Source organism: Theropithecus gelada, chromosome 2, assembly GCF_003255815.1.
Source record: "Theropithecus gelada isolate Dixy chromosome 2, Tgel_1.0, whole genome shotgun sequence".
NCBI lineage: Eukaryota > Metazoa > Chordata > Mammalia > Primates > Cercopithecidae > Theropithecus > Theropithecus gelada.
The window spans coordinates 104923742-104941136 of NC_037669.1; the positions used below are offsets into that span (position 1 = coordinate 104923742).

The following is a 17395-nucleotide window of genomic DNA, read 5'->3' on the forward strand; positions in this document are numbered from 1 at the left end:
GTTTTTTTTTTTTTTTTTTTTTTTTTTTTTTTTTTTTGAGACGGAGTCTCGCTCTGTCGCCCGGGCTGGAGTGCAGTGGCCGGATCTCAGCTCACTGCAAGCTCCTCCTCTCGGGTTCACGCCATTCTCCGGCCTCAGCCTCCCGAGTAGCTGGGACTACAGACGCCCGCCACCTCGCCCGGCTAGTTTTTTGTATTTCTTAATAGAGACGGGGTTTCAGCATGTTAGCCAGGATGGTCTCGATCTCCTGACCTCGTGATCCGCCCGTCTCGGCCTCCCAAAGTGCTGGGATTACAGGCTTGAGCCACCGCGCCCGGCCATGAGCTGCCATTTCAAAGAGATTGTGTTCTAGCAGGATAGACACATATGTACATAGATACCTATAATGCATGCCTGAAAGTGGGTTTCCATTGTGTCATCAACGAGGTGCATAAAGGGAGTTTTGGGAGTTCTGGGGTGAAGCATAGTACTTATGGTTGGGAGGGTCAGAGAAGGCTTCATTAAGGTGGTTTTTGGGTTAAACCTTGAAGGAGGATAGGATTTGGAAGAATGGTTTTCTTCTTCTTTTTCTTTTTTTTTTTTTGAGACGGAGTCTTGCTCTATCACCCAGGCTGGAGTGCAGTGGCATGATCTCGGCTCACTGCAAACTCTGTCTCTTGGGTTCAGGCGAATTCTCCTGCCTCAGCCTCCTGAGTAGCTGGGACTATGGGAGCTCGCCAAAGCACCCAGGTAATTTTTTGTATTTTTAGTAGAGACAGGGTTTCACCATGTTAGCCAGGATGGTCTCGATCTCCTGACCTCGTGATCCACCTGCCTTGGCCTACCAAAGTGCTGGGATTAGAGGTGTGAGCCACCACACCTGGCTGGAAGAATGGTTTTCTGGTGAAGCAAGAGGTCACTACATACAAGCTCTGGATCAAATATGATTTTGTTGGCCAGGCATGGTGGCTCATGCCTGTAATCCCAGAACCTTGGGAGGCCAAGATGGACAGATCACCTGAGGTCAGGAGATCCAGACCAGCCTGGCCAACATGGTGAAACCTCATCTCTTTTAAAAATACAAAAATTAGCCCAGCATTGTGGTGAGCGCCTGTAATGCCAGCTACTTGGGAGGCTGAGGCATGAGAATCACTTGAACCCGGGAGGCGGAGGTTGCAGTGAGCTGAAATCATACCACTGCACTCGGACCTGGGCAACAGAGTGAGACTCTGTCTCCAGAAAACAAAACAAAACAAAACAAAGCAAAACAAAAACAAGAAAAAAACAAATATGGTTTTGCAGTCAGGTGCAGTGGGCTCAGGCCTGTAATCCTACCACTTTAGGAGGCTGCAGTGAGTGGATCACTTGAGGTCGAAAGAGTTTGAGACCAGCCTGGCCAACATGGTGAAACCCCGTCTCTATGAAAAAATACAAAAAGTAGCCGGGCATGGTGGCGTGTGCCTGTAGTCCCAGCTACTCAGGGAGGCTGAGGTGGGAGAATTGCTTGAGCCTGGGAGGTGGAGGTTATAGTGAGCTGATATTGCGCCACTGCACTCCAGCCTGGGTGAGAGTGAGACCCTGTCTCAAAATATGTATGTATGATTTTGCAACTTAATTCAACTGGATCCAGCTTTTAACCAGGTCCTATCAGGAACATAAGAACTCCTACAAATACAGAACAACACTCTTGCTTGATACCCAACTAAGGAAAGACCTGTCGTGATGCCATCTCATTTTTATTTTCAGACACAGAAGAAACATGTCCTTCATTCACCAGGCTGAGCTTTCACAGTGCAGTGGTTGGTACGGCACTAAACGTGAGGCTGTTGCTCTACACAAGGAGAAACCTGACCTGCGCACAAACCGTCAACCCCTCAGCTTTTGGGAACTTGAATGTGACCAAGAAAACCACCTTCATTGTCCATGGATTAAGGATAACAGGCTCCCCTCCTGTTTGGATGGAGGACTTAGTAAAGGGTTTGCTCTCTGTTGAAGACATGAACGTAGTTGTTGTTGATTGGAATCGAGGAGCTACAACTTTAATATACACCCATGCCTCTAGTAAGACCAGAAAAGTAGCCTTGGTCTTGAAGGAATTTATTGACCAGATGTTGGTAAGAGAATTCTTGTAGATGATTCAGAGCTATGTTGAAACCGGCCCATTATCTGAGGGCTTAAAGCCAAGAGATAGCTACAGTGAGCAGGAAGCCTATTTTGCAACGTTTTGCAAATGTGAATAAGCCCCAGGGAAGGTGGGATGAGGGGCTGTGCAAAAGGCCAATAGGTGTTTGTTAGGCTGTGCACTGCACAGGGCACCCATGTAAGGGAGCACCCTTGTCATTGTGACATTGTAGATTTATATATTTGTTATGATAAATTTCCAGCAGATGATGACAAAGTGTCTTGAGGAAGGGACATTTTTTTCTCACTCACAGTAAAGGTGTCTTACAGGTAGGAAAGGTTCTGTCTAGGAGTTCTTGGTTTAAATGCCTAGAGCTTCCTCAACTTCTTCTTTTTTTTTTTTTTTTTTTGAGACGGAATCTCGCTCTATCGCCAGGCTGGAGTGCAGTGGTGCAATCTCGGCTCCCTGCAACCTCTGCCTACAGGGTTCAAGTGATTCTCCTGCCTCAACCCCCCAAGTAGCTGGGACTACAGGTACGCGCCAACATGCCCAGCTAATTTTTGTATTTTCAGTAGAGATGGGGTTTCACCATGTTGGCCAGGCTGGTCTTGATCTCCTGACCTCATGATCCGCCCACCTTGGCCTTCTAAAATGCTGGGATTACAAGCGTGAGCCACCGCGCCCAGCTAATTTTGTATTTTTAGTAAAGACATGGTTTCTCCCTGTTGGTCAGGCTGGTCTCAAACTCCCAACCTCAGGTGATCTGTCTACCTCAGTCTCCCAAAGGGCTGGGATTACAGGTGTGAGCCACTGTGCCCGGCGGACAGACTTTTGAATCCTGCTCTGCTCTCTCCCCAGTTGCCTGATGTGGGGCAGATTACTTCAACTTGGGGCCTCAGTTTCCTCATCTGCATAATCAAAAGAATAGTATTTACTTTGCATGGGTGTTGTGACCTTTAAATGAGATAATAGATGTAAAGTGCTTAGAATTACTTCTCCAAAGTCAACAGCCAGGAAATTTCTACAAATGTTGTTAATTCCTTGGCCCCTTACAATTTATAATGATGGACCTCTTGAAATTCCAGGCAGAAGGAGCTTCTCTTGATGACATTTACATGATCGGAGTAAGTCTAGGAGCCCACATATCTGGGTTTGTTGGAGAGATGTACGATGGACAGCTGGGGAGAATTACAGGTAAGCGCCTGTGAATGGGCATGGGGTGGTGGCCTGGGCAGGGTGTTCACTGGGGGAGCATTATGTAGGCCAATCCAACTCCCTGGGTTCAAAGCCAGCTCCAATTACCTAACCTCTCTGAGCACGGGTCCTTGCGTGCAAAAGGAAGATCAAAATAATATTGACCTCAGGCTATTATGTAATAAAACATAAGTAAAGCATTTTGTAAATTGTATATACTATAGAAAAGATGGGTCGTGACTTTATTTCTGTTATGGCTGGAAAAACAGCTATGTCCCATTCAGATCTGTGTGCCCCAAGCAGTTGGTCCTCTTCCTTTTATTTAATCCAGGAGACCCTGAACTATAAACCTAATAAGTGTCAGTCCCCAGGCACAGCTGGAGTCTCATGATAAGAAAATGAGATGAGAATTTTGATGGCTGGGGCTTATTCTCTAAATATCAGCTTTCAGGCCAATACTGAATGAAAACGTTTGGAAATGCAGCAGGTCAAATCCCAAACAAAGACTCCCTTGCTGGAATCTCTTGCCTAGTGCTTAGTAGCTTTCCACAGTGGCTCTCTCTTTCAGAGTCTCAAAGCCTCTCCCATTTCTCCTTTCCCAGAATCCATCCTCATACCTAGAGGGCTATTTTAAATCTATGGAAACTGAAAAGGTAGACGTGGATGGAAAAAGGGGAGAGGTAAATGATTAAAACTGCATTTAGGAGGTAAACTTTTAGGGCTGCAAGTTTTTAATTTTATTTTTAATTAAAATTTTTTCTTTATTATTTATTCATTTTTGAGAAGGAGTCTTGCTCTGTCCCCCAGGCTGGAGTGCAGTGGTGCGGTCTCGGCTCACTGCAACCTCCAACTCCTGGGTTCAAGCGATTCTCTTACCTCAGCCTCCCGAGTAGCTGAGATTATAGGCATGTGCCACCACTCCTAGCTAATTTTTGTATTTTTAGTAGAGATGGGGTTTTGCCATGTTGGCCAGGCTGGTCTCGAACTTCTGACCCCAGGTGATCCACCCAACTTGGCCTCCCAAAGTGCTGGGATTACAGGTGTGAGCCACTGCACCCAGCATTTTTTTTTTTTTTTTAGACAGGGTCTCACTTTGTTGCCCAGGCTGGCGTGCAGCTCACTGCAGCCTCAACCTCCCAGATGCAAGCAATCCTGCACTCAGCCTCTCCATTAGCTAGGACTACAGGTGTGTGCCATCACACCTGCTTAATTTTTAATTTTTTTGTAGAGATAGAATCTTACCATGTTGCCCGGGCTGGTCTCAAACTCCTGACCCCAGGTGATCCACCCACCTCGGCCTCCCAAAGTGCTGGGATTATAGGCGTGAGCCACTGCACACGGCCTTTTTTTCCCTTTTTTTTAGACAGGGTCTCGCTTTGTTGCCCAGGCTGGCGTGCAGCTCACTGCAGCCTCAACCCCCCAGGTGCAAGCAATCCTCCACTCAGCCTCTCAAGTAGCTAGCACTACAGGTGTGTGCCACCACACCTGCTTCATTTTTAATTTTTTTGTAGAGATAGAGTCTTACCATGTTGCCCAGGCTGGTCTTGAACTCCTAGGCTCAAGCAATCCTTTCAACTCAGCCTCCCAAAGTGCTGGGATTACAGGTCCGAGCCACTGTGCCCGCCTCATGCTGTATTTCTGTTGGACAGCACTTCCTTCCAGAGTTTATGTTGATCTGGGGTATGGGAGTAAGAGGCTCCTGAAGTTGCGTGCAAATGCTGGGTGTCTGTCCTGGGGAGGGGTCCAGAATTTTCATCAAATTCTCAAACTAGTTAAGGCTGCAACAAAAGCCAAGGATTCCTATCTGAACATTTTTTCTGGTGATCTTAGAGCAGTAAGAAAAAGCTCTTTGGCTGGGTGCAGTAGCTCAAGCCTGTAATCCCAGCACTTTGGGAGGCCAACACAGAAGAATCGCTTGAGCTTAGGAGCTTGAGGATGCAGTGAGCTATGATCGTGCCACTGCCCTCAAGCCTGGGTGACAGAGTGAGGTCCTGTCTCAAAAAAACAGTAAACAAAAACCAAAACAACACAACAAAAAAGGAAAAGCTCACTTTTTACATTCTGTTTGTATTCCATAATAATCTCAGAATGTTCTGGATTTAGATTCAAGAGCCATTTATTTATTTTAATTTTTTAAATTTAGTGATGGGATCTCATGATGTTGCCCAGGTTGGCCTTGAACTCCTGGGCTTAACAAATCCTCCTGCGTTGGCCTCCCATAGTGCTGGGATTACAGGTGTGAGCCACCACCTGGCCTTAGGAGTCCTTTTATAATTCTTCTTTTCTTTTCTTTTTTTTTTTTTTGAGACAGAGTCTTATTCTGTCACCCAGGCTGGAGTGTAGTGGCATGATCATGACTCACTGTAGCCTCAAGCTCCCCGGGCTCAGGTGATCACCTCTGAGGCTCCCATCTCAGCCTCTCGAGCAGCTGGGACTAACGGCATGCACCACCATGCCTGGCTAATTTTTGTATTTTTTGTAGAGATGGGGTTTCGCCATGTTGCCCAGGTTGGTCTTGAACTCCTGTGTTCAAGCGATCTGCCTGCTTCAGCCTTCCAAAGTGCGGGGTTACAGACATGAGCCACCACACCTGACCTTATAAGTCTTCTGAAGTAGCTATTAATTCTACCTCAATTTTATAATTTAAAGGAACTGAAATTCAGAGAAGTAAAGTAACCTGCCTAAGGGCATACAGCTGGTTAGTGCTAGGTTTGGGGCTCCGTATCTATCTGCTCACACATAGTATGCAGCTTTTACTATAACTTCTTTCTGACACTGGAAGCTAATCATTTGCTATGGCTTATTGCTAAGGAAATCCCAAGTCCAAGCCTGCCTGTGACAGTCCCAGTTTGTACCTTTGTCTTGGTATAATTATTAATAGCACCCTTATCACTCTGAAAACTGTCCTGGTTCCGATGTTTTATTCATCATGAATCTGGAGGTTGCTATAAACTGAGGCTCTCCCTGTTAATTTTATTTATTTATTTATTTATTTTTGAGACAGGGTCTTACTTTGTCACCCAGGCTGGAGTGCAGTGGTGCAATCACAGCTCACTGCAGCCTCAAACTCCCAGGCTTATTAATAGCATCCTTATCACTCTGAAAATTGCCCTGGTTCAGATGTTTTATTCATCATGCATCTAGAGTTTGCTATAAACTGAGGCTCTAACTGTAAATTTTATTTATTTTATTTTTTTGAGACAGAGTGTCACTCTGTCACCCAGGCTGTATTACAGTGTCACGGTCTCGGCTCACTGCTACCTCTGCCTCCCAGATTCAAGCAATTATCGTGCCTCAGTCTTCCAAGTAGCTGGGATTACAGGCGCCTGCCACCACACCCGGCTAATTTTTGTGTTTTTTAAATTAATTTATTATTATTATTATTGTTTTTTGAGACCGAGTCTCACTCTGTTGTCCAGGCTGGAGTGCAGTGGCACAATCTTGGCTCACTGCAACCTCCGCCTCCTAGGTTCAAGTGATTCTCGTGCCTCAGCCTCCCGAGTAGCTGGGACTATAGGTGCGCACCACCACACCCAGCTAATTTTTGTGTTTTTAGTAGAGACAGAGTTTCATCATGTTGGCCAGGCTGGCCTCAAACTCCTGACCTCAGGTGATCCACCCACCTCGGCCTCCCAAAGTTCTGGGATTACAGGTATGAGTCACTGCGCCCAGCCTATTTATTTATTTATTTTTGAGATAGGGTCTTGCTTTGCCACCCAGGCTGGAGTGCAGTGGTGCAATCACAGCGCACTGCAGCCTCAAACTCCCGGCCTCAAACCATGCTCTCAGCTCATCTTTCTCCCCATCTCCCCACCACCTCAAGTACCTAGGGCTACAGGGACTGCAGGCATATGCCACTGCGCCAGGCACTGCTTATTTCCTCTTCCCTCCTTCCTTCCTTCCTTCCTTCCTTCCTTCGCTCCCTCCCTCCCTCCCTCCCTCCCTTCCTTCCTTCCTTCCTTCTTTCCTTCCTTCTTTCCTTTCTTTCTCTTGCTTGGTCTGTTGCCTGGGCTGGGGGGCAATGGCACAATCATGGCTCACTGGAACCTGGAACTTCTAGGCTCAAGTAATCCTTCTGTCTCAGTCTCCAGAGTAGCTAAGATTACAAGCATGAGCCACCACACCCAGCAAATTTTTAATATTTTGTAGAGACAGGGTCTCCATATGTTGCCCAGGCTGGTCTCGAACTCCTGGTCTCAAGCAAGCCTCCCGCCTTGGCCTCCCAAATTCTAGGATTATAGATGTAAGCCACTGCGACCAGCTGAAATGGAGGGATTAAAGCTAGAACCAGGTAGGCTGGGTGTGGTGGCTCACACCTGTAATCCCAGCCTTTTGTGAAGCTGACGGGGGAGGACTGCTTGAGTCCAAGAGTCTGAGACCAGCCTGGGCAACATAGCAAATGTCCCCACAACCGGCTCTCCTCCCCTTCCCCTACAAAAAAAAAAAAAAAGAAAGAAAGAAAAAGGCTAGAACTTAGGAAATAAAGGCAAAGATGCTATCTCTTGCATTTTATATGTAACATCAGGGGATAGGAGATATAAAATGACATTCACAGACAAAAACTTCAAGGAAAACTTCCCTCGAAACCTTCTTCACTCCAGGTAGGGATCTGGTAAACCAGACCTTTTTTTCCTTTTTTTTTTTGGAGATAGAGTCTTGCTGTGTCACCCAGGCTGAAGTGCAGTGCCATGATCTCAGCTCACTGCAAACTTTGCCTCCTGGGTCCAATTGATTCTCCTGCCTCAGCCTCCCGAGTAGCTGGGACTACAGGTGCCCGCCTCCATGCCCAGCTAACTTTTTTTTTTTTTTTTTTTTTTTAAATAGAGACGGGGTTTCACCATGTTAGCCAGGATGGTCTTGATCTCTTGGCGTCGTGATCCGCCCACCTCGGCCTCCCAAAGTGCTGGGAGTACAGGCGTGAGTCACCGCGCCCGGCTTTTTCTTGTTGTTGTTTAATCTTTATTTTGTGGTTACAACATCATAGGAGCTTCTATCCTGTTTTTCCAGCTGCTTCATAGTGATGGTGAGGAACACCCAAATAACATTGACCAAGGGCGAGAAACCGGTTTAGGCATTTATAGAGTGGGTCAATTCTGCAGGGATTGACACCCACTTTGTTTCCCTCTTCAATACCTAACCTGATACCTGGCCTGACCAGTGAGTTTCGCCCTTTCCTGCCAAGCTTGCTAAACTCAGGGCAGTGAAACCAAGAGCTCAACAGATAGAAGTGGTTGCATTAAGAGGCTATGTTCTGATCAAGGCTCTTGATCTTCCTGAATCACAGTTCATTCATCTGGAAAATAATAATAGTTACCCTGCCTCTCTCACAGGTTTGCAATGTGGATCAAATGAGCTAGCATATATGAATAAGAGTGGAAGTTCTTTATTTATTAATAACAAAAAGGAAGGGCTGAGTGAGGTTTCTGGGTCATCTAAAGTAGGATAAAGATGAGTATAGCACCTGCTCTTTTCTTTCTTTCTTTTTTTTTTTTTTTTGAGACGGAGCCTTGCTCTGTTGCCAGGCTGGAGTGATCTCAGCTCACTGAAAGCTCCGCCTCCGGGTTCCAGCGATTCTCCTGCCTCAGCCTCCCGAGTAGCTAGGACTACAGGCACACACCACCACGCCCAGCTAATTTTTTTGTATTTTTAGTAGAGACAGGATTTCACCATATTGGCCAGGATGGTCTTGATCTCTTTTTTTTTTTGAGACGGAGTCTCGCTCTATCGCCCAGGCTGGAGTGCAGTGGCACAATGTCGGCTCACTGCAAACTCCGCCTCCAGGTTCACGCCATTCTCCTGGCTCAATTTTTTGTATTTTTAGTAGAGACGGGGTTTCACCGTGTTAGCCAGGATGGTCTCGATCTCCTGACCTTGTGATCCGCCTGCCTTGGCCTCCCAAAGTGCTGGGATTACAGGTGAGAGCCACTGCGCCCGGCCTGCTCTTTTCTTTTTAATGCATCCTTTGGTGCTTTTTTCCTGAGGAACCCCCGTTTGTCCCCACCCCTTGAACCTCATACACGTGTGCATTCCCTACAGTTGAGCTCTGCATGAGACATGCCCCTGATGGAATCTGGATGCCATTCTCAGGGGCACAGCCAGGGTAACCATCTCCACTGTGGGAACAAGCTGCAGAGCCATGGAAAGGAGTCCTGGCCAAGTGGGACGGGAGTGTGAGTGCTCGCCCACCTGAGGGTGCCCTGCAGCCTGGGAGCCACCCTCATCCAGAAGGATCAAAGGCCCGGTTGCAGGTGACTCATGGTGTGGGGCTGCCAAGTGACTCTGTTTTCCTTCCAGGCCTCGACCCTGCGGGCCCTTTATTCAACGGGAAACCTCACCAAGACAGATTAGATCCCAGTGATGCACAGTTTGTTGATGTCATCCATTCCGACATTGATGGTAACGCTCCTTTCCTTGTGGGCCAGTGACTACCCTTAAGCTCCTAAAGAGTCTCTCCCGGGGAGAGATCATCACGTAGGAGCAGATCAGATTCCTGTAGATCCCTACTTTTTTTTCCGGGCAGGGTTCCAAATCCACAGAAATATTGAGGGAAGCTGGTTTAATGTAGGCACCCAGGACCTTGTACTAGAGCATGGATGATTATCCCATGGTCTCTTCATATTTTTAAAGGAATTATCATGCTCAATGAAGGACAGGCTAATTTTCTCAACATGAAGATAAGTGTTTTCCTATGTGCGACTGGGTTTGCATGCATGATTTCTTGGTGGTGTTTGTTCTTTTTATTTTCTTGAGCTGCAGGTGTTAAATCTCTCCACACAGAGTGACTCTGATGCACCTACAGCTCTCTGGCTCTCTGCAGATCTTCTTGGTCATGGCTGTCTTTATTTTTATTTTATTTTATTTTATTTTTGAGACAGAGTTTCACTCTTGCTGCCCAGGCTGGAGTGCAGTGGCACGATCTTGGTTCACTGCAACCCCCTGCCTCCTGGGTTCAAGCAATTCTCCTGCCTCAGCCTCCCAAGTAGCTGGGATTACAGGCACTCACCACCATTCCCAGCTAATTTTTGTGTTTTTACTAGAGACAGGGTTTCACTCTGTTGGTCGGGCTAGTCTCAAACTCCTGAGGTCAGGTGATCCACCCACCTTGGCCTTCTAAAGTGCTGGGATTACAGGCGTGAGCCACTGTGCCTGGCCATCTTTAATTTTTAAATTTTTAAATTTTTCTTCTTTTTGTAGAGATGGGGGTCTTGCATTGTTGTCCAGGCTGACCAGTCAATCCTCCCGGTTCAGCCTCCCAAAGTGCTGGGATTACAGGCGTGAGCCACTGCAGCTGGCCCATTTCTGTCTTTCACGGTGCTGTTTTTGTGTCTGGGATTGGATACATGTCATGTGGGGTTGGGTGATACTCAAGGATGGTTACCTATATCCAGATGTCTGGGAGAAGAGCTGGAGTAGGAACTTGGGGAGGATTGAGGAAACAGCAGAGTGATCATTTAATCGGACATTCTTTTCATGATACAACCACCTAAAAAAACCCTTGCCATCTCTCATGGGCATTCTGGTGTGGTATTCAACAGTTATTTGCCTTGAAAGAAATTGTCTCTTTGTGAAACAGTGGCATTCTTACTATGAAATTTGCAAAGTACATTTTAATGCTTGATGGAATAGAATAGAGCAATTATTTTTGGGAAGTGAATTTTGAAGGAGAGGGTATAGTTTTGCCATCAGGCAGATGTAGATTCAGATCCCAGGTTTTGCCCTTTCTAGTGATGTCATGTTAGTTCCTTAAGTCCTCTGAGCTTCCTTTTTTTTTCATTGGTAGAGATGAGGTCTCACTATGTTGCCCAGGCTGGTCTCAAACTCCTGAGCTCAAATGATCCTTCTGCCTTGGCCTCCCAAAGTGCTAGGATTATAGGTGTGAGCCACCATGCCTAGTCCCATATCTTCACCTAAGTTGTTTCATCTGAATTTACCAATGGCCACTTTGCATTGTGAAACACCTAGTACCATGCCCACAGACACATGTGGGTTCCCAATATATAATAACTATTATTATTATTATTATTTTTTTTTTTTTTTTTTGAGATGGAGTCTTGCTGTGTCGCCCGGGCTGGAGTGCGGTGGCCGGATCTCAGCTCACTGCAAGCTCCGCCTCCTGGGTTTACGCCATTCTCCTGCCTCAGCCTCCTGAGTAGCTGGGACTACAGGCGCCCGCCACCTCGCCCGGCTAGTTTTTTGTATTTTTAGTAGAGACGGGGTTTCACCGTGTTAGCCAGGATGGTCTCGATCTCCTGACCTCGTGATCCGCCCGTCTCGGCCTCCCAAAGTGCTGGGATTACAGGCTTGAGCCACTGCGCCCGGCCATAATAACTATTATTATTATTACCACGATGCATTATGTATATACATGTGCATATAGATGTACACCTACATTAAATTATTTAATTTATATTAAATCAAGCACATTACTGATTGGGGGTTTAATAAAGACAATAAACAGTTATTAAATCTATACATACTTTTTAAAATTTTTATTATTATCATTTTTTGAGACAGGGTCTGGCTCTGTCACCCAGGCTGGAGTGCAGTCACGCTTTTGGCTCACTGCAACCTCCTCCTCCTAGCTCGAGAGATCCTCCCACCTCAGCCCCTTGAGTAGCTGGGACTACAGGCACACACCACAATGCCTGGCTAATTTTTGTAGAGACAGGGTTTTGGCATTTTGCCCAGGCTGGTCTCAATTCTCCCACCTCAGCCTCCCAAAGTGCTGGGATTATAGGCGTGAGTCACTGCACCTGAACTATGTATACATTTCTAGGTCCTCATTTTCTAGAAGTAGTTCCAATCTTTTTACCACCCTAGATCTCAAATATTTAAAGATTTTACCTACTAAGTAAAAATTCATTTTTTCCTGTCTCCTATTCATTTGTTATACAAATGCAAATAGAGGCTCGGAAGCACCAGACAATTAAAGGGTTGCAGCCAAATATAAGGAAGAAACAGGGCTGGGCACAGTGGCTCACGCCTGTAATCCTAGCACTTTGGGAGGCTGATGCGGGTGGATCACGAGGTCAGGAGTTCAAGACCAGCCTAGCCAACGTGGTGAAACCCCGTCTGTACTAAAAATACAAAAAATTAGCCGTTCATCATGGCACATGCCTGTAATTCCAGCTACTCGGGAGGCTGAGGCAGGAGAATCCCTTGAACCCAGGAGGTGGAGGTTGTGGTGAGCCGAGATTGCGCCACTGCACTCCAGCCTGGGCAACAAAGTAAGACTCCATCTAAAAAAAAAAAAAGAAGAAATGTATCATTTTATCAGCCTTGCAGTGGATGAGTGACTAAACTCCCTTAGGCCGTTAGAAATATTGGAAGTAAATTCCTGGCCATCTTCACAGTTACCTTGTTGGAAATCATTGCCTTCTAACTAACTAGCTGGGTGACTTTGGGCAAACCACTTACATAGGTATAACAATAATTATATAACAACAACAATAATAGAATTCTTGCTTATATCCGGCAGGCAAATGAGCTGTGAGATGGGAAAAATTCAAAGCAGTATAAAAGCAGAATGTGTTCTCTTTTAGCACTGGGCTACAAGGAGCCATTAGGAAATATAGACTTCTACCCAAATGGAGGATTGGATCAACCAGGCTGCCCCAAAACAATATTTGGAGGTAAGCGCGGATACTTTATATTTTGTAAAATAGTGGTATAAAAAGGCATATTTGGAGGCCGGGCATGGTGGCTTATGCCTGTAATCCTAGCACTTTGGGAGGCCGAGGCGGGTGGATCACCTGAGGCCAGGAGTTTGAGACGAGCCTGGCCAACATAGTGAAACCCCATCTCTACTAAATACAAAAAATTAACCAGGTGTGGTGACGCATGCCTGTAGTCCCAGCTACTCAGGAGGCTGAGGCAGGAGAATCGCTTGAACTTGGGAGGCAGAGGTTGCAGTGAGCCGAGGTCGCGCCACTGCACTCCAGCTTGGGCAATAAGAGTGAAACTCCATCTCAAAAAATAAAAAATAAAAAAATAAAAAGGCATATTTTGGCCAGGTGCAGTGTTGCACACCTGTAATCCCAGCACTTTGCGAGGCCAAGGTGGGAAGATTGCTTGAGCTCAGGAGTTCAAGATCAGCCTGGGCAACAGAGGGGAGACGCCATCTCTACAAAAACTAAAAACAAAATTAGCTGGGTGTTGTGGCACACTCGTGGGCTCAGCTACTCAGAAGGCTGAGGTGGGAGGATTGCTTGAGCCTGGGAAGCAGAGGTTGCAGTGAGCCATGATCATGCCGCTGCGCTCTAGCCTAGGCAACAGAGTGAGACCTGTCTCAAAAAAGAAAAAAAAAAAAAAAAAGAAAAGAAAAAGACATATGTTTAAAATCTGACATTATTCTACATGTAGTAATTTTTAATAGAAAACAAACTTCCTGAGAAGATACAGGTAGTATACATATAAATTATAAATTATAACTCAAATATACTGCTTTTAAAACTATAGCCACATGTTTGAAAACTATTATGAATTATTGCTCTCTCCTGAAAAGGTATGTCTTTGACCTAGAAATTCCACACCTGGAAATCGCTCCTAGAGAAATAATGGAAAATGGAGACAAGAATTAGAGTGCAAACATGTTCAACATAACATTATTTATAATAATTACAGCTTTCAAAATCATTTAAATGTCCAGCTTACAAAAATTATTAAATGAATTATGGTATGCTCACAGAAAATATAATTCTTAAAAGTCACGTTTTCAGAGATTAATAAAAATTCTTACAATGTGGTAAGTGAAAAAGACAAAACCATATAATACAATGCCAATTTTTAAAAATCTGTATTTGTACAGATGTAAATCTGGATCAAAAGACTGAAAGTAAATGCTCCAAATAGTTATTACGGGCAATCTGTTGATATCAGACTTTTAGGTGTTTTTGCATCACTGTTTCCTATCATTTTGTGTTTTTCAAATAATTATATATTACTTTTACAATGAGAAAAATCTCAAAAACATAAATGGGGAGTTAGAGGGCAACATAAAAGTGAGGTGACTGACAGAATATGACGACCTTCTTCTTCGTCGTCATCGTTTTCTTTCTCTCTCTCTCTCTTTCTTTCTTTCCCTCTCTCTTTCTCCCTCCCTCCCTTCTTTCTTTTTTTCTCTCTCTCCTTGCTTCCTTCTTTCTTCATTCCCTTCCTTCCTTCCTTCCTTTCTTCCTTGCCCTCTCTTCCTTCCTTCTTTCCTTCCTTCCCTTCCCTTCCCTTCTCCCTTCCCTTCCCTTCCCCTTCCCCTTCCTTCCTTTCTCTTCCTTCTTTGTGATCCTCCTGCCTTGGCCTCCCAAAGTCCTGGGATTACAAGTGTGAGCTACACCTGACATCAATAACGTCAGCATACCCCGAGAACGACCCTTACGGCAGACACAGCTGACAGCAACACTTCAGTAATGAGGGTTGCCATGTGGAGGTTGCTGGGTGGGATGAGGGTGCTAAGTGAAGATGCTATATAAGCTGCATGCTTCTTACAAGTGGTTACAGTTCTCCTGTCTGACCTGTTGCCACTGGACTGTCCCTGTATGTAAGTTCCTCCAATAAACTGTAGGTATTTTTCACTGGCTCTAGGTCTCTTCTTTAGCCTTTTGAACCTGGTGCCATCCTTACTGAAGTCAACAGGGGCCCAGCACAGACAACTATGCCTGGCTGCCGATAGTGTTTCTGATTGTTTTATTTCAGCGGTTATAAGTACAATGTATACATTTCTGGTTTTAAAATATTTGAAAACATGCTTAATTTGCTGAGTTAGGAAAAGATCCTAAACCACAAAAATACATCTATCATCACCATTATTTCATAATAAAGGGCATTTTAACACATACACCCACAAAAGAAAGGACATAAAACCAGAACATGCAGAACTTTACATTAATTGCAGTTAGCTTAATGAAATATTCAGTCTCATCTGTGTGGTTCCCACACTCTGCTACAGACTCGTGAACACATTGTCATAAACCAGCACTAGTCCAGAAATGGCATTTTGGAACTACTGAGCAGTTGTATTTTCCAATGACCTTCAACATCTGGCAGGTGTCCCCCATGTCTCTCTTGATTGCCTGCCTGGTTTCTGTGCAGTGCCAGGCCCCGTTGCTTTTGACATGAATAAAAAATGTGGCAGGATCCGAATGACTCTTGCTCTTAAGTTTTCGGCAGTTGTTGGGATTATTGGCACTGAACAGTACCAGACTGAGGAAGCTCGTAAGAACCAGACTTCTAGTTAAACCCTTGAGTAGCCGGGCGCGGTGGCTCACGCCTGTAATCCCAGCAGTTTGGGAGGCTGAGACAGGTGGATGACAAGGTCAGGAGATCGAGACCATCCTGGCTAACACGGTGAAACCCCGTCTCTACTAAAAATACAAAAAATTAGCTGGGCGTGGTGGTGGGTGCCTGTAGTCCCAGCTACTCAGGAGACTGAGGCAGGAGAATGGAGTGAACCCAGGAGGCGGAGCTTGCAGTGAGCCGAGATCTCGCCAGTGCACTCCAGCCTGGGCGACAGAGCGAGACTCCATCTCAAAAAAATAAATAAATAAATAAATAAATAAATAAATAAATAAACCCTCGAGCAGAAATAAAGCAGAGGGGTTTCAGCAAACAGCAGAACCCGCTAGAGGTTGCATTCATTCATTCATCCAACAAATACCTATTAATTTGCCATGTGTCTGGCACTGTGTTAGGATCTGGAACTATAGGAGAACAGTTCAGTATAGTATAACAGTTCAGAACAGTATAATAGTTCAACTATCCTGGTGAACTAAATAGGCAAAGTCTGTACACTGAGAAAAGCAGAGTCAAAGTTATTCTATTCAAGATAGAAGCTAGTACTCAGCCGGGTATGGTGGCTCATGCCTGAAATCCCAGCACTTTGGGAGGCTGAGAGACCAGCCTGGGTAACATGGTGAAACCCCGTATCTACTAAAAATGCAAAATTAGCCAGAAGTTGTGGTACGAGCCTATAATCTCAGCTACTCGGGAGGCTGAGGCAGGAGAGTTGTTTGAACCCAGGAGGCGGAGGTTACAGTAAGCCAGGATCATGCCACTGCACTCCAGCCTGGGCAACAAAGCCAGACTCCATCTCAAAAAAAAGCTAGAAGCTAGTACTTGATTAGATCTAGTAGTGGTATGTAACAGTGAAAGATTGGTTTTTAAATGCTGCAACGCTGGAGAGTAAGTGGAATAAGAATGGGAGAATTTTGATAATCACTGAATTACTGGAGCGGGGATGATATGGGCATGAGGGTTCTTTGTATCCTTCTCTCGATTTTTGTGCCTGTTTGAAAATTCTGATAATAAATGTGGCAGGGGAGTGAGAGAACTCCATAACTGAAGCTAGTTGTTTGCGTTTTTCGACCTTTCTCTAAGTAAATATATCATATGAAAAGGCAGAATGAAGAGGAACTAGTTAATGATTCGCAATTTCTTTTTTTTTTTTTTTTTTTTTTTGAGGCAGAGTCTTCCTCTGTCGCCTAGGCTGGAGTGCAGTGGCTCGATCTTGGCTCACTGGAACCTCCACCTTCCAGGTTCAAGAGATTCTCCTGCCTCACCCTCCCAAGTAGCTGGGATTACAGGCATGTGCCACCATGCCTGGCTAATTTTTGTATTTTTTGTAGAGACAGGCTTTCACCATGTTGGTCAGGCTGGTCTTGAACTCCTGACCTCATGATCTGCCCATCTCAGCCTCCCAAAGTGCTGGGATTATAGGCATGAGCCACTGCGCCGGCCAGCAATTTACTTTTATGATAACAATTTTGGTAATTCCTTCTGATTCCCCATGACCTAGGGGAGGTTGGTCTTGGACCCAAACACCCTTACCATGGGTGGATGTCAGCTTGATGAGCAGACACAGCATCTTTGTAGTCTGAAGTAGCCCTGCAATGTTAGACCAGCGGCTTTCAAACTTACATGCTTCAGGACCACGTGGAAAACAGGGGACAGTGTTTGTTAAAATGCTGATGCCTGCACCTCCTCTGAATTAGAAGTATTTAAGGCTGGACCTGAACTCTATTTTAACAAGCGTGATTATGATGCAGGCAATCTGTGGACCAAGCATTGGATGGCAGTGAAAGATACCTCAATTGCTACATGAGCGATCAA

At 45.3% G+C, this 17395-nt stretch overlaps 1 protein-coding gene across 2 annotated transcripts in view; it reads left to right on the forward strand.

Annotated features, from left to right (window-relative positions):
• Positions 1 to 17395, forward strand: part of LIPH (lipase H) — a 53137-nt gene that overhangs the window by 15891 nt on the left and 19851 nt on the right. Inside the window, exons 2-5 of one of the 2 annotated variants that reach the window (XM_025376335.1) lie at positions 1726 to 2093; positions 3187 to 3295; positions 9590 to 9691; positions 12838 to 12927. In XM_025376335.1, coding sequence (XP_025232120.1) covers positions 1726 to 2093; positions 3187 to 3295; positions 9590 to 9691; positions 12838 to 12927 — 669 coding nt within the window. The remainder of the gene's footprint in view (positions 1 to 1725; positions 2094 to 3186; positions 3296 to 9589; positions 9692 to 12837; positions 12928 to 17395) is intronic. The other variant, XM_025376336.1, reaches the window with a different exon arrangement.